The 24966-nt window shown below is 45.9% G+C and overlaps 1 protein-coding gene across 2 annotated transcripts in view; it reads left to right on the forward strand.

Moving 5' to 3' along the window:
• The first annotated feature begins 765 nt into the window (after positions 1 to 765).
• The window catches only part of IGF1R (insulin like growth factor 1 receptor), a 319009-nt gene continuing 294808 nt past the window's right edge, over positions 766 to 24966 (forward strand). Inside the window, exon 1 of one of the 2 annotated variants that reach the window (XM_015143119.3) lies at positions 766 to 1636. In XM_015143119.3, coding sequence (XP_014998605.1) covers positions 1543 to 1636 — 94 coding nt within the window. In that variant the 5' untranslated portion in view covers positions 766 to 1542. 2 annotated transcript variants of the gene reach the window in all.

The following is a 24966-nucleotide window of genomic DNA, read 5'->3' on the forward strand; positions in this document are numbered from 1 at the left end:
GAAACGCGCTTTCCAGCCGCGCTGTTGTTGTTTTCAATGAACCTCTCCCAGCACCGCACTCCCCGCCCACCCCTCCCCTCGCCTGCCCACCCCGCCCCTCGCCTGCCTACCCCTCCCCTTCCTAACCTTTCCCTGCCTACCCACCCCTGCCCCGCCGAGACCGGGTCGGCGGCGGGGGCATTGTTTTTGGAGTCGGGCGGGAGGGTAGGGCGCGTGCGGGGTGGCCGGCGCAGTGGTGCACTGGTGGGGGCGGGAGCGGGTGGGCACGCGCGCGTGTCTCTGTGCGCGCGCGGGAGTCGGCGGGGCGGGACATGGGGGCGGCGCCTTGCAGTCTCGCGCCCCACGCCTGGGCTCCGCTCCGCACGTCTCGGGGATCCCGGGCTCCGGTTTTTGGCTCGTGCCGGCCTGGGCCGGGCCCTCGGCGCGCCGCTGCTGCGGCGGTGGCCGCTCGAGTGTGCGAGCGGGCGCGTGTGCGCGGACCCGGGCGAGCGCGCGCGCGCGAGCCCCCAGTGTGTGGCGGCGGCGGCGGCGGCGGCGCGGCGAGGCTGGGGCTCTTGTTTACCAGCATTAACTCCGCTGAGCGGAAAAAAAAAGGGAAAAAACCCGAGGAGGAGCGAGCGCACCAGGCGAACTCAAGAGAGGCGGGAGAGCGAGAGGGACGCCGCCAGCGAGCCTGCCCGCGGCCGGCGCTCGCAGACCCTCGGCCCCGCTCCCCGGACCCCCCCCGCGCCCTCCACGCCCCTCCCGCGCGGGGGCAGCTCCACGGCGCGCCTCGCCTCGGCTGTGACCTTCAGCGAGCCGGAGCCCCCGCGCAGAGCCGGCGGCGGCGGGCGGGGGCCGGGCGGGGGCAGCGCGGGGCGGGCGGCGGCGCAGAGCCGGGCGGCGCGGCGGGAGTGCTGAGCGCGGCGCGGCCGGCCCGCCGCTTTGTGTGTGTCCTGGATTTGGGAAGGAGCTCGCGGCGGCGGCGGCGCTGAGGGAGGAGGCGGCGGCGAGCGGAGCCCGGAGGAGGAGGAGGAGGAGGAGGAGGGGGAGCCGCTCATTCATTTGACTCCGGGTTTCTGCTCCTCGCCGGCCTCGCCTGCGACCCGGACTTGGGGCGATCTTGCGAACTGCGTCGCGCCCTCCCGCGGCGGAGGCTCGGGCGTCCGGCCACCTCCCGCGCGGCAAGGGCCGGGCTTGTTTTTCCTCGCCGAGGCAGATTTGGGCTTTGCCCCCTTTCTTTGCAGTTTTCCCCCTTTCCTGCCTCTCCGGGTTTGAAAATGGAGGCCGACGACGCCGACAGCCCGCCCCGGCGCGCCTCGAGTTGCCGACTCCGCCGAGCCCTGGGCCGCTGCTGCCGGCGCTGAGGGGCCGCCCCGTCCGCGCACCCGGAGGGCCCCGGCGGCACCGCCTTCGGAGTATTGTTTCCTTCGTCCTTGTTTTTGGAGGGGGAGCGAAGACTGAGTTTGAGACTTGTTTCCTTTCCTTTCTTTTTTTTTCTTTTTCTTTTCTTTTTTTTTTTTTTTTTTTTTAGAAAGGGGAATTTCGTCCCAAATAAAAGGAATGAAGTCTGGCTCTGGAGAAGGGTCCCCGACCTCGCTGTGGGGGCTCCTGTTTCTCTCCGCCGCGCTCTCGCTCTGGCCGACGAGTGGAGAAAGTGAGTATGTGCCCGCCGCCCGCGGCCACTGCGGGAACTTTTCCTTCGAGGGGCTGCGCCCTGTTTGCGAAACCCGAGTTGCCACCGTCGCAGCTGTCGGGCCCCCGGGCTCGGGAGCGGCGGGGCGGGGCGCGGGGTGGCTCTGCCGGGAGGGAGGCTGCGGCGGACCTGGGATCCGGGCTCGTTCGTCTGGAGCCCAGCGGGCCCTGGCTCCGCACATCCCCCGTGCTGGAAGGGCCTGAGGGGCTTTCTCTCTAGTCGTGCCGACAGTCCTGTCCCCCGGCTAGGCTCGAGGACTCGGTAGGGAAGTTGGTGCCGGGGCGGGCACCAAGGGTTCCCAGGCCCCGCGACCCGCACCTCGCCCCTCCGGAGCGCACGAGCCTCTCCGCACATAGCGCTGATCCCATGCGGCGCGAAGGCAGCGGGGACTGCACCCTGGGCCGCACCGCGTCTCCGCTGCTGGGGCTGATCCGGCAGTGGGGAGCAGGCATCCGCCCGGCCCGCGGGGTGCGAGTTGCCCTTGAGGGGGGAGGTGCCCTGCGGAGAGGCCCCGAAGCCCCAGGACACGTCTCCAAGCGCCTGGCGCTGCCTCCCGTCGCCCAACATGCATTTCCCCTCGGGCTCCTAGGGTTCCTGGCCTTGCCCGTTACTTTGGCCCGCTCCTCGTTGGGTTACCTGCCCCTGGCGTCCCGGGGCTGGGCGGTGGGGTGAGGGGAAGCGCTCTCTGGGCAGCTCCCCGGGGAGTGCGAGGCCGGGAGTCTTCCTCAGCTTGTCTTTTACGGGGAGCGCCACTGGGCCCCCAGTTCAGAGGGCTCTGGGATGGCCTCTCAGTTTCTCCCGGGCAGGGGCATGGAGGGGTGCTAGGGCCGCATCCGAATGTGCGTTGGTGGGTGTGTGGTCGGAGCCGACGTGCATTCCGACACACGTGCTCGCAGCGCGGGGTGTAGTCGCCGCCTCACGGGGACACCGAGACGCCCGTCCCTGGCGAGAGGTGTCCTACGCTGTGGGTTTCAGGAGCGCCAGGGTCTGCGGCGGTGGGGGAAGGGTGTTGTGTTTTGCGAGCGCGGAGCCCTGGCCTTGGTTTTGTTGTGGCCGGCGTCGTGTCGCCCTCCCTTCTGCCGCCGCGCACTTCCTTTGTACGCAGTTAATAAGCAGTATCGTTCCATACTCGCTATGTTTTGCAACCTGATAGCTTTTGTTTTGGTGGTGTCGGGTAGGGGTAGGTAGGGAAGCGCGGGGATGCAGGGAGTGGGAACTCCCCCCAGTGTGTACAGCCACAGGAGGTGGGGGGTTTATTCTCAAAAAATTGAAAGTGTGGCTTACTGGTACATTCAAGATAGTGGGGTAATTTGAACACGATTAAAAGTTTAAATGTCGCAGAACTGGGATCGGGAACGGTGAGGGCGTGTTGGTGAGTAATGGTAGCCGAGGGTATGCAGGTGGTGCCGATTAACTTCGAAAAAAATCACGACTGAGCCTTCAAGAGTGAGGGGGAGAAGTAGGAGGCAGCGGAGGTTGTCTGGCCCCATCACTGGGGCAATTCAGAAAGGCTGTTTCTATAAACAAATCCTTAAACGTCTCTTAAGAAATGAGTGCGCGACAGAACGAGAGCAGATCGTGGTTCGCGTGTTTACTGCCGAGTGGGACGCGGACTGGGGCCGGACCTTGCACAGATCTGGGCTCTCATGCTCTTTGTTTTCTAAACTTTAAGCGGACTCGATTGGGCGAAAGCCTTCCGGCTCCCTTTACTAAGTCGTTTAGGTGGTGTTTGAGGGGGACAAAGGAGGGTTTTTTATCTTTAAATGATAAGTACGGTTTAGAAGACACGGGAGAAATAATCCGTTTTATTATGGTGTGCAGTTAAACTGTAGAGCTTCTCTAGTTTTGTGTTTTTAATGTTCTGAAATTCAAAATAGCAGGGATGGCCTTCTCCGACGCAGGAGTCGGGCATTTTAAAATAGGCTGTTTTTCTTTTGGAGTGTTTTTCTTGAAGGATATTCTTTGTGCGAGACGACGGTTTTTGAGAACACAGACAGGAGGGGAGGGGGTGTTTTAATGTATGTTTTTACTCCATGATGCCAAAACTTCCCCCAAGGATCCCTTTACAAGTGGTTAGTTCCTTGAAACCTCATGGGTGGTCAGAAGACACCCCAAATCTCGATTATGGTTTGTTGAAGTCTTGACTGACTCAGTACCTGCCCCTCCCTCCATCTCTGAAATGTGGAGGATTAAAAGCTATGCCTGTGAACGGGCGTTCAGTTTTTAGCCGGGAAGGTGCTAGACCACTTAACTCTGATAGAAATAAGGTGCTGAGCCGTGTCAGGGAGGGCATTCTTTCGGCTGTTGTCTGGTATAGAAATAAAGGCAGGGTGTTGTTGGTTCAGTTGCAGGTATTTTGCTGGCGTAGTGAAACATTAGAGTTTTCTCTTTTAGTGTGATGGCAGTAGAAAGAAAACTGTTTATCTTAGAAAACTTAGTTTCTGAAGCAAAGGCAGTCATATGGATGTGTTTGTTTTGTATCACCATAATGTGAACCAGAGCATCTAAATGAAGGAGGTTCGGAGGTTCTGAGTGATAGCCAGATAATCTGATGGCTATTTTCTTTCTAAAAAGTCAGCATGCACTTTAAATTTACTGTACCCATCTCCTTAAAAGGATTCAGTCATCTTTCTACCCCAGGCATCCTATTGTCAGAGAAATGTAGGTATGTGAAATGTTGGTGTTTAAAGAAGTTAGTGTTTATTACCAGATGGAGAACCCAGAAAAAGAACGTTTGAAAGAACCTAAACAGCAAATTATAGTTTAGATTCTCTAGAAAGACATAGCGAGTAAATGGTATTTTGTGGAAGGGTGGGGTTTGTGTCAGGATTTAGAATTTAAAAGGTCATATGTTTGATTTGTCGAAAAGATTAGAAAAGTCCAACTCTAAGAAATATGTTAAGGTTGAATAGATGAAGCTTAAAAATATCACAAAAAAGTGAAAGAAGTCAGTCACAAAAGACCACATATTATATGATCCGGTTTATGTGAAATGTCCAGAATAAGCAAATCCATAGAGGCAGAAAGGAGATGAGTGGTTGCCAGGGGCTGGGGGTCGATGGAATGGGGAGTGACTGCTGCTAGTGGGCACAGGGTTTCTTTTTGGGGTGATGAAAATTGTTCTAAAATTAGTTTGTGGTGATGGCTGCATAGCTCTGAATATACTTAAAACCATTGGATTATATATATACTTTAAATCGGGGACTTTAATGGTATGTGAATTACATCTCAATAAACCCGTTTTGGTTTTTTTAGAGAAATGTGCTCAGGTTGAAAATAACTTGTTATGCTACCTTAAATTACATTAAAGTTACTACATATATTTGGCAGGCTGATGTCTCTCTCTCTCTCATTTATGAGTTTTTCAGATCCGTGAGTTGCAGCAATACAACAAACTGATAATTGAAGCTTAGCAACTGGGATTCAATCCCCTAGTAGAAATGGGCAAGCAAGAAAAAAAGAATCTTGGTTCTATGTAGCTTCAGTTAGGGATTGAGGAGCTGGATTGAAAAAACACAAATACTGGTGGAAGGCAGATTTTTGACAATAGAAACCTCAGCCGAATCTGAAATGATGGTTTTTTCCAAGATAGAGCTTAGTCTGAATGGCTGTTTGTATTTCCAGTTTTATTATGTTTTCCAACAAAGAAATGCTGTTTTAAGATGTTTTAAACGCTCATTTTTTGATATGCCATATTGACCACAAGTGGTTGTAAGGACTGAGGATGAACAGTTCATTTTAATGCAGTATTGTTGTTTTCTTTTCTTTGTAGTTTTATTTTATTTCTTACATAGTTCCAGGGTCTGAGCAGGAGAAAGAAATTTTAGGATGCAGTAGTTTTAAGATACAGTGTTTCAGATATACAGTGATTTTTATAAAATTAAAATTCCTTACAGAACAAAAGATTTTAAAATGTGGCAAAGGCATTTTTGTTTTGAAACTGTGTGCATTTATCCAAATTTACCCTGGCCTTTCAATAGAAAAAGACCTAGAGAATAATTGTTGTTTACATTTGCTTTTCATCTTTGTCTAAGGCTTAGTTTACTAATAAAAATGTTTCCTGCCCTTCCTATTGTTGCAAGATCAGGACAGTAATGAAAATCAACTGTATCATTTTCACTTGTTGCCTTAGAGTTTTTGCCAAGAGGAACCCTCAAGGGACGGTGGTTTCCTTTTAAATCTGGTTTCATTTGTTTCGTAAGAATGTGCTGTAAGAAGCAACTGAATCCAGCCAGCACTTATTGTGCACCTACTGTATGAAAGCTGACCTTGTGCTACTCAGTGCATGAGCCTGCAAAGTCTTGCATGAAACCAACTTTCTTGAAATTCAGATTTTTTTTTTTCAGATTCAGTATAGGATGCAGTTTTCAAGTAGACGGTAGGCAGCATTTTGAAGGTTCTTTTAAAAATATTTCTGTAGACTTAAGACTCTAGTGTTGTTCATCCAGAAGCCTCTACCGTACCGTTTTTGCCTCATTGGTGCTTTCCATTATATGGGGATGCCACTGTAGACCATGACATATAGGTGATGTTAACCCATCTTGACTGGCAGCACTGCCTTTTTTATAACATTGGATATGGCAATGTGATTTAAAAAGTGCAGTATTGTAGTTGCCTTTTTCCAAAAATTAGGAGTCACAGGTGTGTACATGAATGTTGCATGGCATGTTTTGAGTTGTAAGAAAGATGGGACTTATGTCTGAAGTTTTCTGGATTACATATTGCTTAGCTAGCTTTCTAGAAATCGTCGGCATTCATCATTTCAGGGCATTTTATAATTTATAAATAACTTGGTGTTTTTAAAAGCGTGAGGGAGTAAGAATGAGGAGACAAGTCCTGAAAGCTTTTGTTTTTTAGTTGTAAAGCATACAAGATATATTTCTTTCTAGGTTGTGATTTTCTCCAATTTGTTTTCAAAACTCATTTAAAAATCAAACCTAGTTCATGGAAGAGGTATTTGCGCCTGTGGGCGAACTTGCTTTGAACTGCTTTTCTTAGCCAACTTATGACAGGTGCTGAGCCCAGGAGATGAGCTCTTCTCAATTGTACTAAATATATAATAGTTGCACACATGCTAGGGATATAGTTTCTTGATTTCAGTCTCTGAGATGTTCTGAAGGAAAATTCTGAACACTTTAAAGACAACAAAGTTCCTAATGAATGATGCACTCTGATCCCTCCTGGAAAATGGTGTTTGGCATCAGCTTAGCAAGAGGAAGTTTTCCAGTTGTTTGTAAAGATGTGATGTGGCTTTAAGTGGGGAAGGGGGAGGGCAGCAGTCCCAGTGTTTGTGGACACTGAGACCTGTTGACATTTGGGAAGCATAACTGAGTTCCACTATTTGAAAAGATTAAAACTTTGATATATGTACACATCCCCTCATGCCTGCACCCCCATCCCCGAGGGTCTGGAAAAGAATTGATTTGTTCTGAGGAAGGAACATATATTTGGTATATAAAATGGTTAGTAAACAAAGGATCTTTAAAACAAGTTAGACTGTTATCTCAAGAGAAGCATACTTCCTTGGCATAATGTTTTCTTTTGTTAAATTGCTTTAGTTTTATTTGACTCAAAGTATAATAAACAATACGTTTGATTTTGAGACTTTTGGATTTTTGAAGACTGTTTTTAAATGGTCAGTTTTACTCATTTGAAAGTCCCAGATAACATTTTTGAAGATTTCTTTCCCTTTTTTCACTGATGCCAGCTTTACTTATGTTTTATTAAATTAATTTTGAAATCTTAAGGAAACATTGATATTTCCTTACTTGAACTGAGAAATAGTTGTTTTCCCCCCCACTTTTCTTCATCAGTAAATATATGTTGAGTACTTACTGGATGCAGTTCTTTAGGTTTAGAAATTATTTGGTACTATAAAATGTCTTACCATAGTTTTTAAAGATATCAGTCAAACCATAGATGTTACTGCCATGTTATTAAAACAACAACAACAACAACAATAACAGAACTAGTAAGCAAGCTTAAAATTTTTATTTTTCCTGCCCTGGACTATGTATACACACACACACATACACACACACACATATATATATGTGTGTATATATATATATATTTTTTTTTGAGACAGGGTCTCACTCTGGTCACCTAGGCTGGAATGCAGTGGTGTGATCACGCTTGCTGCAGCCTTGACCTCCCAGGCTCAAGTGATCCTCCCAAGTAGCTGGGACTACAGGCACACACCACCATGCCTGGCTAATTTTTTGTATTTTTAGTACAGACAAAGTTTTGCTATGTTGCTCAGGTTGTACTGAAGTGACCCAGCCACCTCGGCCTCCCGGAGGACTGGGATCACAGGTGCGAGCCACCGCACTCGGCCTACAAGAATTTTTAAACTCATAGATTGCTCTTCTGATTTCACTGGACCACAACAGAAAGTAGTTTCTTTTATGATGAGGGATGAACACCTACGATTGCAAGGTAAGTTGTTGGGCCTTGTGTCCATGGAGCTCACTTGATGGCTGGTGGTCTTGAAGCACTCACATTCTTTGGAGTAGTGGGGTGGCTGGCTAGCCACATGGGGAAGATGTGCACACCTGTAGATGGGGCCATCACACACTGCAGCGATAGCTGGGCCTACCTTATTGCTCACCTGGCTGGGCACAGCGGCTTACACCTGTAACCCCAGCACTTTGGGAGGCCAAGGTGGGCAGATCACTTGAGGTCAGGAGTTCAAGACCAGCCTGGCCAACATAGTGAAACCCACTTTCTACTAAAAATACCAAAATCAGCCTGGCGTGGTGGCCCGTGCCTATAATCCCAGCCACTTGGGAGCCTGAGGCAGGAGAATTGCTGAAACCCGGGAGGCAGAGGTTGCAGTGAGCTGAGATCATGCCACTGTACTCCAGTCTGAGTGACAGAGCAAGACTCCATCACACACAAAAGATACATGTATAAAAATAAAAGTAAATGAATTGCTCACCTGATAATAGTCTGGAAAACATCTTTTTTTTCCCCCCCATATTTTTAAAGACTTTAGAAAGTAGTCTTGCTAATCCGGAAAGTTCTTGTGGGCAGGAGTTTGAAACTTTTGAAACTTTGTTTTGTCTCACTCCGCACTCTTAGCCCCCTTAATACCACAGGTCTCTACTTCAGTAAGAGTTACATAATACAAATGCCATTTGTTCAAAATTGTGTATCTCCATCCATCCATCCATCCATTGTCCAAATTCTGAGAGTTTGAAATACATCGTTGTTGCTGTTTTGTATCCTTGTGTTCAGCAATTTTTTTTTTTTTTTTTTTTTTAACATGGCACTAGCTTTCTCAAACTGGCTTTGGAATTATTTGTCAGTTTAAAAATCAATACCACTTTAAAAATTACTCTTGACCTGGGAGAACAAATATATTTTGATAGTTGTTAGAGCATAAATATTTTATAGAGCATAACTTGAAAAATTTCCTGATATGTTTTGAATGCTTACTTTCAGTTTGTCCTCTGCTTTAAAAAATGTAGTCGTGATTAGTCTCTGTAAAGTTGGTTATTGGGAATGCTTGATTATGTAAATGAGACATCACCAATTTAAGTCAGCCAAAGTTTAGTCAATAGAACCTTAAAGAACAGAAGCCTGATGGCAATTAAGGAGAGATGAATTTATTTATAAAAGTTTTTCCCAAATTCAAAGTGCCTTAGTGACCTTTGATAACTTCCTGGAAAAAGTAGGAAGCGTGGAGAGAAATTCCAGGTAGGAGCCCATGATCCAATTGACTGCATCAGCTTAAAAAGTGTTTTCTAAGTCATTAGCTATTCTGTCTAGATTATAAAATCCTCCTCAGTTGTGTCCACATTTATCTGTGTTGTCCTGTATTTATTTTCTTTACCTCATTTCCCTGAGTCTCATTGTAGTGGGATAATACACAAGCTTACAGACTCAGGACTTTAAAGAGAAGCACAGATTGCCACAAAAACAAATGATCGCAGAGACCAGTAGCAGCAGAGGGAGATCTGCTGTTAGGCTTCCCTTAGTTCTGTTGTCTGATTTCTGTGGGTAATGAGTTCACTGCATATGTTAGGTCATAACATGATATCGTGTAGTCCGTAGGAACTTTTGTTATGATAGCCTTTCTTGGTCAGGTGATATAATTGGGATTTTCTTTCTCCCATGCACCTCAGTAAAATTTTCAGCAATAGAGATTGGCTCAGGATGGAATTTGTGGTTCAATTTCAGTTCTGTAGCCTGTCCTTTTCTGGGGAGACTCGTTAATTAAATGTTTCCTTTCAATCTCACTGAGTCACTTGAAATCGCTCGGATTCACCCATATTCCTGGCTCCAGCCTGGTCCAGTGCAGACCTGCATTGACTCTGACTACATGCTGAGTTGGCCTCTGAACCAGTTCCTGTACCATCCCCTTGGTTTGATGGACTTGCCAGCTCCAAATAGAATGTGCCTCTTGTGGTCCTAGAATCAAGTCCAAGGTCCTTAGAATCAAGTGATGAAACAAGTCCTTAGTAATCCTTTGCTATAGGGATCCACTGTTAGTTGCCAGTACTCCCCAGCATCTGTGCATTAGCTTGATGGAAAGTAAGCCATGCTATGCTGGTCTCCAAGTTTTTGCTTCTGCTGTTTCCATAGCTGAGAATGTTTTTTCTCTTCACTACTCTGCTACTTCTTCCACCCTCAATACTGAATAGCAGAAAGTGCCACTTAAGAGCACAGGAAGGCCACCATAGCTTTAATTTCTCCTTAGCTGCCAATTAGTTCTTTTGTCCTAAAGTTACTAACTTTTCTGAGTCTTGATAGAAATGTGGAGACTTACAAATATTTGGGGGAGACATTTCTCCTTTTCTCACTAAACAACAGAATGAAAACATTTTCTAACATGTTTAGAAAACCAAAGTCACAAGAAAAATTGTGAGGAAATAGGATAGGTTTTTAAAATTGAAATAATTTCCAAGTTTCAGGTGGATCTGTAAAATAGGGACAAGATCATAACTTTCAAAAGGCAGAATACTAGGTCAGGTGATTCCTTTCCCCCATATACCTTTTCTGTGATTCGAATAGATCAGAGATCCATCTTTACATTTCCAAATCAAATTCCTTCTCCTTCTTGAAGGTTTTTGGGATCTCCCTAACTTATATATCTACTTCCCCATTACTCCTTCTGAGTTCATAACCCACAGTTTTGTTGGTTGACAGTGATTTGTTTTGTCTTGTTCCTTGCTTGTAATTTTATTAGGACCGTGGAGCCAAAGTGACTGGTTTGAATCTGAGCTCTCCAGTAGCTAAGCTCACAGGCAAATAATTTAATCTTCTTGTGCCTCAGTTTCCTCATCTGTGAAATTATAATTTTAATATAACCTACTTTAACATTCATAAAAATCAAACAAATTCATACATGTGTCAAGTGCCTAGAACAGAACCTGGCACCTGGTATTAAGCCCTCAGACTTCAGCTGCTAATGCTCTTAGGGATGTGACATCCTTGAACAGAGATGTTCTTTGGATAGAAATATAAGGCTGACTTGATGTTTGGTTGCCCTTGCCATTTAAATATGGTATAGAACCTGGCACATAGGTGCTCAATAAATGTATAATAATACTTTATTTTGGTAAGGTGCTTATTAACAAGATGGCATGCTACTTATTAAGCAGTTGTGATTTTTTTTTTATAGCAAACGGTAGTCACCCCCTGCAGTTTGCCTTCCATTTCAAAGATCTGTTTATTACATGTTCCCCCTTAATCTTTTCATTTGTCAATTTCTGCTCACACCTGAGAGGTGTCCAGTGTGCACTTTGCCCATCTCACCAATGCTTAGGCTCCATCTAGTGGCCAGAACGGAAATTCAGCCTATTCGGTGACTGAATTAACAGTGCCCCGAGGAGGAAGATAGTGATCCCAACCCACTCTCTGGCTTGCTTCCTAGGGACTGATTGCAAGAAAATGTGGATACTACAGGCTTCTGAAGAAATCACTGGGCTACAGTTTTGGATTAAGGTTACTCTACTGTGTCAGTGCGAGCTATGCTGAGAGAATTAGGGTCTTCTTAAACGATGCAGTACTGCACAGAGCTGTTATATTTAGTGTTTCTTTTACAGTTAGAGTTTTAAGATACTTTTACAGGACTTTAATAAATTTAATAAATTTAAAGCTCCAAAATATTTATTTTGAGATTAGAGATTTAAAAAACACTGCTGATTTCATTTGGAAAAATACAGCAAGATTGCCCTTCCATCGCTCTATTTAAATAGGTAGTAACACTTTCATTATCATTCTCTTATCTCTCCCCTTTGGCTATTCGATGTGGTTAAGATGCTCGCCAGCCAGAAATACTGACAGAAAATAAGAATAAAAACATCCAGGATTAGTGTTAGGTCCCACATGGTCTGTGTTTCATTAGCTAATTTTATGTATTTTCTTTCATGTTTTATTGATATTTTCAGAATCTTTCTTGTTGAGATTACTCAAAATATATAGCGGGTTATTTAGTTATACATGTCAAAATCCTTAAACTTGTTTCCCCATAATTGCCTTTTATTATTTTTAATTTGGAATTCTTTGGCTATCAGAGAGAACTTCAGCCTCTCTTCCTCCCAGACATTTTGAACAACTCAGGTTATACTCATTCTTGTCTCTTTGTCTTGGCAGGTGGAAGCCCCTCTGCTTGGAATAGCAAACAATACTACCAGCTTGCCCTCTGGGAAGCTCCTTTAAGAGTTAGCTGTAATTTCACCCTCTCTCTGGCCTTCATTCTGCATGCAGAATGATTGCACTGACTTGGTCTCTTGCTATACCTCCTATTTGGGCATCTCCCCCAAATGGTACCTTGGTTATCTTTGAATTCCCAGGAGGTGGCCCAGTGCCTGGCGCGTAGGAGGAGCTGAAGAAACTGAAGACTTCTTAAAGGGATACTCCCCATTCACTTTGAAGCGCTTTTTTGTACACATTTATTTTCATCTAATCATTGCACCTCTGCCAGCTGAAACATTTTATCACACCAGTTACTGCTGCATGGAACTTGAAGTAATAAAATTATCTTTAAAATCATTGTTTCATTAGGTTTTTTGTACATTGAGGTGAATTAAAAAATTAGAACTCCTGGAACAGTCATTTGTGAGTCTGGCCTTGTGTCCAGATCACCTCATCCCTGTGGATGGAGACTTTGTTCCATAAGTTCCCTATAGATAAGATGTAATGAATAATTCATTGGCACCAATTTATGTCTGTAATGTGCTTTTAAACCTTCGTGGAGCTGGGTACCTGAGGAGGAAGCATCTGCAGGCTGGACTCGGCTGCCTGGTGGTCTCCGGAGTGGCCTGATGCAGAGGGCCAGGGTGGCATCTCAGTCGGGTGGGTGCTTGCACACCTGCTGACCTTGAGTGACAGGGTGGACCTAGGTCATTTCACAGGCCCTTCCAGCCTTCAGATCTCAAAACACTAGGCAGAGAGAGAGAGAGAGATTTTAGGGAGATGTGGTTGGAACTAGCAGAATTACCATGTATGGAAGTTGGCTTCTATTTCTTGCATTGTTTTCTTGGTGAGGCCAGTAAACTTTTGCATTAACTCCTGGGAGGGACAGTAGCAAGGTCCTAAAGATCTCTTTATCACTTAAGCATCCTTCCCAACCCTGCCGGTTTTGGTTGCTGGTGAGGGCCTTTGACAATCTCCTGGTGGGGCCCTTGGAGACGATTTGAGACAGGCCAGCTCCCTACCTCTGGACAAAAGAAAGTTTACTTGTCTAGGTTGATGTAAAGAGGACTCCTGAACTTAATGAACACCTTAGAAATTATCGTTAAAGTCTCCTCTCCCGAGGAGCAGGGTGGGATATTTCTTGCAGAAAATGTAAACATAATCATTTGAAGCTGGAATGTTAATTTTCAAAAGCAGCTTGTAAAAAAACATCTTGTGAAATTCCCATGTGAATGCTGAACCGGGTGGATGTGAACTTACCTAGACAGCCTGGCCTGCCTTTGCTCTGCTCTTCTCTGTGGGGTTCGCACATGTGCAGGGCTTCCTTTGAAGCCTTGTCCTCTCAAACAATTCACTGTCTCCTTCTCTCTCGTGCATGGAGGCATATTGGAAAGGGAGCTCCAGGCCTCAGTGTCTCTGCCTGTGATTGGAATAACACTGCTCTAGCAGGGATGCCATGAGAATTAGCAATAGATAATGTATCCAATCTGCTCAGCAAAACTGGCAAATAGAAAGCATCCAATAAATGGATGCTTTTTTCTTTTTTTCTCTTCCTCATGGTGGGTGGCCCTAGTGGGCTCTCTCTGGGGCTTCCAGTCCTCCTTTCCTACAACACCAGGGCATTGCTGCCATTGCTGCCAGTTGAAGAGGGCCGGTTTTTTTTTTTTTTTTTTTTTTTTTTTTTTTAAGACAGGGTCTTGCTCTGTTGCCCAGGCTGGAGTGCAGTGGTACAATCTCCGCTCACTGCAACCTCTGCTGTATTGCAACCTCTTCCTCCCAGGTTCAAACAATTCTTGTGGATCAGCTTCCTAAGAAGCTGGGATTACAGACGTGTGCCACCACGCCTGGCTAATTTTTGTGTGTCTGTGTGTGTGTGTGTTTTTTTTTTTTTTTTTTTTTTAAGTAGAGACAGGGTTCCGGCATGTTGGTCGGGCTGGTCTCAAACTCCTGGCCTCAAGCAATCCACCTACCTCGGCCTCCCATAGTGCTGGGATTACAGGTGTGAGCCACTGTGCCTGGCCAAGGAGGGTCTTTTTTTGCACATCTACAGTGAAAGGTTTGAGCCCAGAAATCTGAGTCTCAGGTCATTGAAACCACTAAGTAACCGCCTTGCTTCTCTGTGCCTGAAGAGAAGGGGTTTTTAGATTAACCAGGCTGACTGGTTCAAGGTCATGTCCCTACCTGTGGAGGGGGAGTGGGAGTGGAAGGTGAGTGGTGACAAAGAGTATGGAACCCTGTTTCTGATATGTAGATTGAGGGCCTCCAGTGGTTTTCTGCTCCATGGAAAGCATGTGAACGAATATGATATATATTTGTTTCTCCTCAAGGAGCTTGCTGTCTAGTTGGGACAACTCAACTACTGGTGGAGAGTAACAGACGCTATCAGTTTAGTGCTAAGTTATGGGATGCTGAGTGGACAGAAGTGTGTGGGCTGCAGGCAGTGGGGTCACAGAGCTGCAGAATGGCTTGAGAAGCTTTAAGGAGGATGTCTTGACTTCAGTGTGCCCTAAATATTTGACTCTGGAGATCCAAGGAGGCAGCTCCCCAGGAGAGGAAGGGACCATGTGTGGTGTGGGTGGCAGTGTGCACTGATGGAGTGGAGAGGGTGTCAGAATCCATTGTGTGCTGGGAAGGAATTGACTGCTGGCTAGAGAATGGGGAGCTTTGAAACCTTTGCACCATTGCAGTGGACCTGCTGAGAAGGGTGTTCTGGGGAGGCTGCTCTGGCCTCTCGATGGAGTCAGGATTAGGGGACAGATAGACACCCTAGTGTGAGCCAGTGATGGTATAGATGAGGGAGGCAGTGAGGACAGGCTCAGGGAGGGACGTGTTGTCTCTAGACCTGAGACCAGGGAAGCAGGAACGGGCTGGACAGGTTGGCCCAGCTGAGGGAGGTGACTGGTGAGACAGGGGTCCTCAGTGTGAGGGGCTGGGTTGCCAGAGAAGCTGTGGGCTGGGGTGATTTCTCCAGAGAGAGGTCCCAGTGGATGGAGAGGCAGGACCTGCAAAACAGGTTGGCTGCAGGACTGGTGGCAGTAGCACAGAGCAGCTCCCAAGGAGACACCTGGCACTTTTAAGGCATGGAATGGAGAGAGCTAGGGGAGCAAACCTGCAGTGAGGTAATTCACATAGCAAAGTTCTCCGGAAACTGCAGTGTTCAACTTTTTAAAAAAAATAGCTGAATGTTAGAAAAGTGGAAGAATTCTCACCTTTATTAGGGGCATCATGGGTACCTGGTAGCATCAAGGGCCAGGGTTAAAACCCGTGGAGTAATACGCCCTCCTAATGTGTTCCTCTCCTCTAAAAATGAAGGTGAAACCGTTTCAGGTGAGCGCTCTTGTTGTTCATTTGCTGGGGCACTGCTTTCTGGCTTTTAGAGGAGTCCAGGCTGGAGACTGACCCCTGCCTTTTTCTGAGTTGGGCCGACTGGGCCCAAGGCTGGTTCTGGGTCGGGCCAGGCTGATGCAGTGGCCTTGGATTTCCTGAGGCTGGGAGAGGGATGTGGCCTCTGCTACCCTGCAAGAGCTGGCCAACGTGGCAGGGCTCTTTCCAGTCCTTACCATGCAAGTGGAGAGGAACAATTTGTTTAAAGAGGGGTGCCAGCTTCGCATCCAGGCCTGGACTTTGCTACTGATGCTTTTGAACTTGTATTGATTTATGTTTGTAAACTGACTAGACACATTGTGGTTCTTGATGAGAAGCAATTGCCCATCCTTAGTCCACTATTAGTGCCACTCGCTGGGTGCTGCCTGTTCTGCCACTGTGTTTGTTTTCACTTGACAAATAACATTAAAAAACACAATAATGCAAGAGACTTCCTGGGAGGGTGATATCATTTGGCCTGTGGGCTTTGTAATACTTTCCAGCTATTAGGAGAGTGAAGTCTGAATTTTCAATTGTGTTCACCTGTTGGAGCAAGTAGCGTTTAAGTGTTTCAGACAGTCTCTGCTTTTCCCAACTAGCAAGCAGGCCTTCTACCTTTTCTCCCAATCTTGTTTGATGGCACCATTCCCTTCTGAGATTAGGATTAGAGTCCAGAGCCAGATAATTAGAAGTCTACTGATGGGTTGTACCGGGGGCACATTATTTACCCTCTCTGCTCTCCTTTCCTTATCTGTAAAATGGAAGATAATCTACCCATCAGACAGGGCACAGTGGCTCACGCCTGTAATTCTAGAACTTTGGGAGGCCAAGGGGGGCGGATCACCTGAAGTCAGGTGTTCGAGACTAGCCTGGCCAACATGGTAAAACCTTGTCTCTACTAAAAATATAAAAATTAGCCCGGCATAGTGGCATGTGCCTGTAATCCCAGCTACTCGGGAGGCTGAGGGAGGAGAATTGCTTGAACCTGGGAGGCGGAGGTTGGAGGTTGCAGTGAGCCGAGATCGCGCCACTGCACTCCAGCCTGGGCAACAACAAAAAAAAAGGTGTCACCCGTCTTGGCGGATCGTTACCGGTACTTCATGAGCGGAATACATGCACATTTCTTAGAACCTAGGGCTTATCATAAACACTAAGAGTTAAGTGATACTGTTGCTAAGGATAGAGGAAATACACATTAGAAGTTACTTACTTTCTTTAAAAAAAAAAAAAAAAGTATCCTTTGGGTGCGTATTGATTCTGATGTTTTGCTCCTAGCTACATTTGCCGTTTTTTTTTGACTGCAGAATTAGGAACCCAGCTTCATTTTATGTAAAGAGAGTTTGACAAGCACTCCGTTGGGGATAGCAACACAGCTCCCTCCTTTTCTGTCCCTGTCTCCCTCCTGACTCTGCATCTGCCTCAGGGGTGAAGCATCTTCCTCCAGGAAATGGGTCATTTGGATTCCAAGGCCCTTTTGAGAAGGCCACCAGGTCAGGGATCACGGTTGTGGATCATTCACGGATCAGTGTGAACTGTGGATGTCCCTTGGTCCTTCAGTCTCTTCCTTCTTCAAGGAGAGGTAGGTAATTGGGGGTCATGTGGCCTTCTGGGGAAGAGCCTGGTCACGAGCATGAGGGATGTGAGTGGGACTTTGTTTCCAGCCAAAATGTAGGGCACAGGATCTGAAAAACACTTAGATTAAGTATCTGCAAAACAAGTTAGGGTATTTTAAATTGAAGGTGGAGAAACCCGAGAACCTGTGCCCTTTGTACATTGATGGCTGCTTGCAAGGATGAGTGTCCCCAACTGGAGCAGGCCCCCCAGCTGCCAGAGCAGGAGAAGGCTTCAGTCAGGTGAAAGCCAGCTGCAGTATGTTGCCTGATGCAGGATGGTGAGAGAAGGAGCTGCTCTCTTGCTCTGCTCCCTGGATTGCACAGGGTCTTCCTAAGACCAGAATTCAAGGTTAGTCCTGTTTAGGCAACTTGGTAGATGGGCTTGAATGGTCTTGCTAAGAGAATGTTGCCTATGGTGGTATTTGCAAGGAAAATAAAGTGTTTTGAGCCCAGACTAACCAGTTTAACAATGCTAGTAAGTAAAGATACTGTTTGCTTTTTGTGATGAGAGGTCTCTTAGGAGGAGGAGGAGTTATTATTTTGATTTAAAACTTATTCCTTGAGGCGAATAGGCACATGAAAAGATGCTGAAAGTCACCAGCCATCGGTGAAATGCAAGTCAAACCCACAATTGGTACTTCATACTCATTAGTATGGCTATTACCAAAGACAGCAGATGATAACAAGCATAGGCCAGGATGTGGAGACTTTGGAACCCTTGTGCCTTACGGGTGAGACTGTGAAATGGCACAGCCACTGTGAAAGATGATATGGTGCTTCCTCAATAAATTCATCATAGAATTGCCATATAATCCAACAGTTCCACTTTGGGGTATATGCCCAAAAGAAGTGAAAGCAGGGGCTCGAACAGATATTTGTAGACTCATGTTCATGGCAGCAAATAGTTCAAAATAGCCAAAAAGTGAAAGCAACTCTAGGGTCCATCCATAGATGGATGGATAAACAACATGTGGTATATCCATACAATGGAATATAATTCAGCCTTAAAAAGGAAGGAAATTCTATGATGTGCTAGTGTCTTTGAACCTTCATTGAAGATACTATGTGAAGTGAAAGAAGCCAGTCACGAAAGGACAAATACTGCATGATTCTTTCCCTTACATGAGGTATGTAGAGTAGTCACATTCATAGAGATAGAAAGTAGAATGGCGAGGGGCAGTGAATAGAGGCTCAGGGGAGGAAGCAATGAGGAATTGATGTTTAATGGGTACGGAGTTTCGGTTTGGAAACATGTAAAAGTTCTAGAGATGGATGGTTATGGTGGTTGAGCAACCTTGTGAATCAATGTCAGTGAACTGTACACTTAACAAGGGTTAAAATGTTAAGTTCTTTGTTGTGTATATTTTACCACAATTTTAAAAAGCTTATTTCTCAATTGTTTATGCGAGTATATGCTTGGAATAGTGGGGGAGACAAATTCAAGGAGACCAGTCCTTGTCCTTGGCAGTCCTAGGTACCATGGGATCCCTGCGGGGGAACTGTGAGGTCAGGAAAGACCTTGAAAAAAAAGTGCAGGTTTGAGCTGAGTCACGAGGAATGGGTCTGTTTTCCATAACAAGAGATAGTATTGCAGATCATATTTTTCTTTCAAGGAAAGCAAGTCAGGAGTCAAACTCTAATGCCACCGTAGTCACAAAATGAAATTTATTACTGATCAGCCATGTGACGTGTAATTCCTTTTTCATTTTCTTTTCCAGAAGAGAGAATTATTTAGATGTTTGGTTTCCTCACTGATTATGATTATACTGGAAGTTTTTCATTTGTTTTGACAACTCAATTTTTTTTAGTGTAAATGGACTCCCTCATTACAGAGCGGGGAGCCCTTGAAAGAAAGGGATTGACCTCTGCAGACAAGAATCTGAGTGTCCCAAAAGTAGAAGAGGGCTAGAGGCTTCGCCTTACAGGTGAGGAAGCTTGGAGGGATGCGCAGCTTGAGATCCTGGCACGCATGCTGCGTGTCGAAGGCCAGGTCTGCCTGTCGGCCTTTCCAGCAGATACTCTCTGGGGCTGTTTTTTTCTGCTTGGTTGTCATCCTTTGGTTTAACCAGGCGCCAGGGCTCAGGCCTGGACCTGCTGGATTCCAAACAAGACTTTGAGGTGGCTGAGCTTGTCTGGCTTCCAGAGGAGCTTTCTCTGTCCCGCCTAGAGGAGTGGTTCACCTTGGTCTGGGACCAATGGGAGGAATCCTGCTGCTGGCAGCTGGTCTGTGCCTGGAAGTTGGACTTGCATTTTCTGTGTACCTCCAAAGCAAACTCGAATGACCACTTTCATCCTCCCCTTTTGCTTGTTTGTGTATGTGCTTGTTTTGCCTGGTCATCAGGCAGGAGGTGGTGTCAGATAATGAGAGGTGTGGCTCTTCCCTGAGTTGGTTCTCTTACAGGGCTGTATGGATGTCTTAGCTCAGATTGCTGTGACAAATTACTGTAGACTGAGGGCTAAAACAGCAGACTTATGTTTCTCACAGTTCTGGAGGCTGGAAGTCTGAGATCAAGGTGCCGACCAAATTTGGTTTTTGATGAGGGTCCATTTCTTGGCTTGCAGATGACAAATGTCTTGTCGTGTGTCTTCTGGTCTCCTGTTTATGTAAGGGCATTGTTGCCATGTTGGGGGCTCTACCCTTGGGACCTCATATAAACCTAATTACCTCCCTAAGGCCCCACCTTCAGATACCACTGAGGGTATTTGGGGTTGGGGCTTCAGTATATGAATTTGAGGGGACACAGTCATGTAGTTCGTAACAGTGGAGCAGTTTGCCATAGTGAAGGGATCTCAAGACCAGGATACTCTATGGAAGTTCTTGGCCAGGTCTGAGAGTTGGTTACAGATTATTAAAATTTACATGGAATCCAGTACTTGAAAGTACATGTCTTCAGCATGGCACTGAGCACATTCGCCTCCTTAACTAAATGCCTGAAATGTTTAGTGCACCTTCTGAGCACCCCATTGCTTTTCTTGAAGTGAATGCAGTTTGATAGGAACTGAATTATTGAGAAATTGTATATGACCCCATTTCTCTCATTTTAGGACAAATAAGTTGCTTATTTTAAACTCTGCAGGAGCTACATAGAGGAAGTTATATTCCAGGAGAGCTTAAATTTCACTCTTTGAAAACTCTGTTCCATGTAAGTACATTCCTTCTCTCTCCCCTCCTCAGTGAGCACACATACCCATCCGATCTGTGGAATTCAATTAAAAGCAGCTCCTTTTGACCCTCCCCAGGGTCTGTTTTGTAAAGCTGACACCAGCATCAGTGAGTTGGAAGGGTTGACACAGAAGACAGACTTACTGCTGCAGCCCACTTCAGAGCCCTCAGTGGTACTTCTTCCTCTCCCAGCAAATCCAGAAGGCTGGGAAGGTGATTGTGAATTGTTTATAAGCATTAACTGTTTACCAGTCATACTTGCTATTTTAAATCTGACCCTGCTATTATGTTGTTTTGTTTCTGTTCACAGCTGAGCTTTAAGCTGGGTAGAATTTCGTGATGAGTCACTCCCATGACTAAAATCAGTATCGATCAAGCCTTCTTGTTAATCCTGTGAGCAGTTTAGACACAGATGAGACAGGCTTAAGGTTTCCACCGACTTGGCTCCCTGTGTGTGCCGGTTGGGCTTCCTGAGGGCCTGGTTAGCCCCTTTTATCTGCTGCTCTGAAACTTGCGCAGGGGTGTTTAGCATGCACCTTGGAACCTCTGCTGCCTGAAGACAGTGTGCTTAAATGAAGAGGATACCAACCCATGTGAGGTTTTCCCTTCCCTTTTGTTCCGTGAACTCCACCCTAATTACCTGTTTGAATTTTGCATGCCAGTTATTTTCAGGGAACTAGTGACCTTTTTCTTGCCACCCTGGGATTTGAATTGAATGCCAGTGTGCCACCTTTTCTTTGGCTTTGTTAGAACATTGCCCTCAGGGTCATATGTGCTGGCTGCTATGAATTCTTACTATTTGATGGACAGAGAAAGGTGAGGGTTAGATATCTGGACAGAGCATGACAGGGCAGGATATGGAGTAGGAACATTGGGACCTTTTGCTTCCAGGCGTGGGCAGTGAGTGAAACACTGTCTTCCCATTAGGGCAATGGGTGAAACACTGACTTCCCTCAGTCCTCTGGGCAGCCTTGTCAGGTGGGTGTGGAAACTGAGGTGTGTCTGCTCCAGGCTGTGCAGTCAGCTCCATGTTCTAGCTTCCCGTGCTAAACCTGGCCCCGGAGGCCGTCTGCCTGGCAAGGAGGCTGCACAAAGCTTGGAGGGGCATTTCTGGTGCTTGGTAGATGCCAGGCCTGCCCCCAGTGCACTGATAAGAGCATGGGCTGAGAGTGCCGCTTGGATTCGGCTACAGTGGGCAGCAGAGTGGGGGTGACTTGTGTTGCTTTTACTCTAGAGCAGAGGAGGCAGATGAGGTAGATCCCAGGGGCACCTGGGATGCTGAGCTGAGCTGAGTAGAGATAATTTGGTTTTGTAGGATTTGGAGACAGAGACAAATTGGAGTGTTTGGATGTTCGGGGACCTGCAGGAGGTATGTAAGGTGTGTAAAATGCAGCCCCTGTTTTAAAAAGAGCTTTACATTGTCTTTGGAGAAGATAAGGTGTGCATAGCTGTGGAATGGGACCAGATATTTTTATGAGTGAGAATAGAGTGAGCACACTGGGAAAGAGCCCTGGAATTGGAGGAAGAGATCATTTTTCCCAGAGGGATCTTGGAGGTCTCCTGGAGGAGGGTGCTTAGATGATCAGAAGGATTATACTAGGGTGGTCTTGGTGTCAGAACTTTAAAAATGTATGTTGCGGCTGGTAGCAAGGCTGGAGAGGAAGGTTTGTTTAGGTTGTAGTGGGGGATGAGGCTGGGGGCAAATCGGGGATGGTTTTCCAAGTGTGTAGAGGCTGGGCTAAGAGGAATGGTTGGTTCTTAAGAGCTAAAAATCATCCGTTACATATTGGTTCTCTTATTTGTGCTAAGTTAAAGAAACACATGGGAGGCTACTGGTGTTTATGAAATAATTCTGGAGAGGTGGTAGTGGATGTCTGTTGGAAGAGATAGAAGACTGGTCCCAAGGGTTCTGGGTGGCACGTCCCTCTCAGGTCATCACTGTGCTTTTGCACATTGCAGTTATATTTGACTACATTTGATTATGGCAGATTCACTTAGAAGGACACTGGAAAAAAGCCTCCCAAATTACAGCTGACACAGGAAATGACTTTATTTTCTTCTATTTTTTTTCTTTGCTTTTCTCCCCTAATCAACATAGGTTTTTAAACCTGTCATCTCACATGACCTGCCAATAGAATTGATATGTTTAATTTCTATAGAAAATAATTGGAAATAATTTCACAAGCTCCAGTAGCTTCCTGTTGTAGGGACCCTTAGGACTTTGGAATGAGAAGTTTTCGATTGAGTTGTCATATTTGGAAGGATAAAGATGCCCTCTTTTCCCTCGATCCGCATACTAGATTCCCATGTGCGGGCATTTGTTTGGTGTCTCACATTGATGCAAATGCAGCCATTGCAGAGTGAGCCCTGCTCTGTTACTGGATCTCTATTTGCTCAAAAGAGAGCAGTGCCCCCCCCCTTCAAATCTGCATATCTGAAAGCATTCGTGCAGGTTTGTTGCATGGGTCTTTGCATTTTACTTAGACTTAGCAAAAATCAGGTATAGTCTTTGCTGAAAACAAAAGTGACCATTGTTTTTAATTAACTGTAGGGTGTTGGGAGTTGTGAAATATTTGGGGTCCCGAGTCCATTCCAGATTCAACATTGGGAAAGAATGAGAAAGCTGAAGCCTGGGTCTGCAGAAACCATGGGCTATCACCCCCTTCTCCTTAGCAGCATTGTAAACAAAACCCCATTTGTAAGGAGCATGTCCCAACTGAGCTTGTAATTATGGGGGCAAGGTTTGTGTGGTGATGGGGGCATGGAGCTGGAGACTGAGGGCTTCCTTATTGGTTCATTTATCCTGGCCCTTCTCTTTTCTCTCAAGTCTCAGCTCTTTTAAGATTCAGAAAATAATGCAAAATGCCTAAGATTTCTGAAATTCCTGGCCTCGGAGACTTGACTACATAAAAGAGCCAGGATTTTCAGGCTGGCCATTTCAGGATCAGCCATTTCCCACTTCCTGATTCATAGCTTCCAGGATTTGTAATGCCTGTAGATTTTTTTCTCTCTTGCTTAAAAGCGTCCATTGAAAGAAAAAATAAATAGCAAAATCCCTATCCCAGAAGTCCTACTTCCTGTTGTTGTACTATTGAGCTCTGAAAAATAGCTTTGCAAGTTTAGGCTCTTGTTTGGGCTATTTCAATGGAATTCGTGAGATCTTTTTGTTTGGACAGGCAAGTATGAAGGCGATAAGTTGAAAGAACTGCAGCTTAATCAGCACAGAAATAACAGAGGCTAAAATTTAAGTTCTTTCTTAGCTTTATGGTGTGGATATTAATACAATCCAAGCAATAGTGAGTTGCTTAGCCAGGGTGCACAGACATTTTCCACAATGCCAATTGTTTCCCTCATAATGTTTAATGCTTATTTTTAAAGGACATATTTGGGTACAAGTTTCATTTTTGCCTGTAAAAGAATTGGGAATATTTATGATTCTTGCAACAAAGGAGAAGGATCCAAAGTAACCAAGAAAATGATGTACCCAGGCTTAACATTTTCCCACAACTCTTTTCATGAAATAAAATGTAGATAAGGCCAGGTGCCATGGCTCACGCCTGTAATCCCAACACTTTGGGAGGCCAATGCTGATCACCTGTGGTCGGTGTCTTACGTGTCCGTGTGAAGAGACCACCAAACAGCTTTTGTGTGAGCAATAAAGCTTTTTAATCACCTGGGTGCAGGCGGGCTGAGTCGGAAAAGAGAGTCAGTGGAGGGAGATAAGGATGGGGCCGTTTTATAGGATTTGGGTAGGTAAAGGAAAATTACAGTCAAAGGGGGGTGGTTCTCTGGTGGGCAGGAGTGGGAGTCACAAGGTGCTCAGTGGGGGAGCTTTTTGAGCCAGGATGAACCAGGAAAAGGACTTTCACAAGGTAATGTCATCACTTAAGGCAAGGACCGGCCATTTTCACTTCTTTTGTGGTGGAGTATCATCCGTTAAGGTGGGGCAGGGCATTGTCACTTCTTTTGTGATTCTTCAGTTACTTCAGGCCATCTGGGCTAATAAGTGCAAGTCACAGGGGATGCCATGGCTCGGCTTGGGCTCAGAGGCCAAGCCTGAGACCAGCCTGGCCAGCATGGTGAAACCCCGCCTCTACTAAAAATACAAAAATTAGCCGGGTGTGGTGGTGTGCACCTGTAGTCCCAACTACTCGGGAGGCTGAGGTGGGAGAATCACTTGAACCTGGGAGGCGGAGGTTGCAGTGAGACAAGATGGCGCCATTGTACTTCAGCCTGAGTGATAGAGCAAGACTCCATCTCAAAAAAAAAGTGTAGGTTAGCAAAAGTGCCTACAGTTCAAATGCTTCCATGCTAAACATTATATTTCTTCTGGTCTCATTTGTGATGAGAGTCATAAAATTTTGAGAAATACAAAAACCTTTCCAGCTTTATAGGATGATAATGTCTTGGTCACTCAAATAGTTCTGATTGGGTTAACTAATTTTGGTCCAATAATCATTTCATTTGTGCTGAATGGATTTTTTTCCCCCAAAATACAGGTTCCTAGA

The sequence above is a fragment of the Macaca mulatta genome, chromosome 7, assembly GCF_049350105.2.
Source record: "Macaca mulatta isolate MMU2019108-1 chromosome 7, T2T-MMU8v2.0, whole genome shotgun sequence".
Classification (NCBI taxonomy): Eukaryota; Metazoa; Chordata; class Mammalia; order Primates; family Cercopithecidae; genus Macaca; species Macaca mulatta.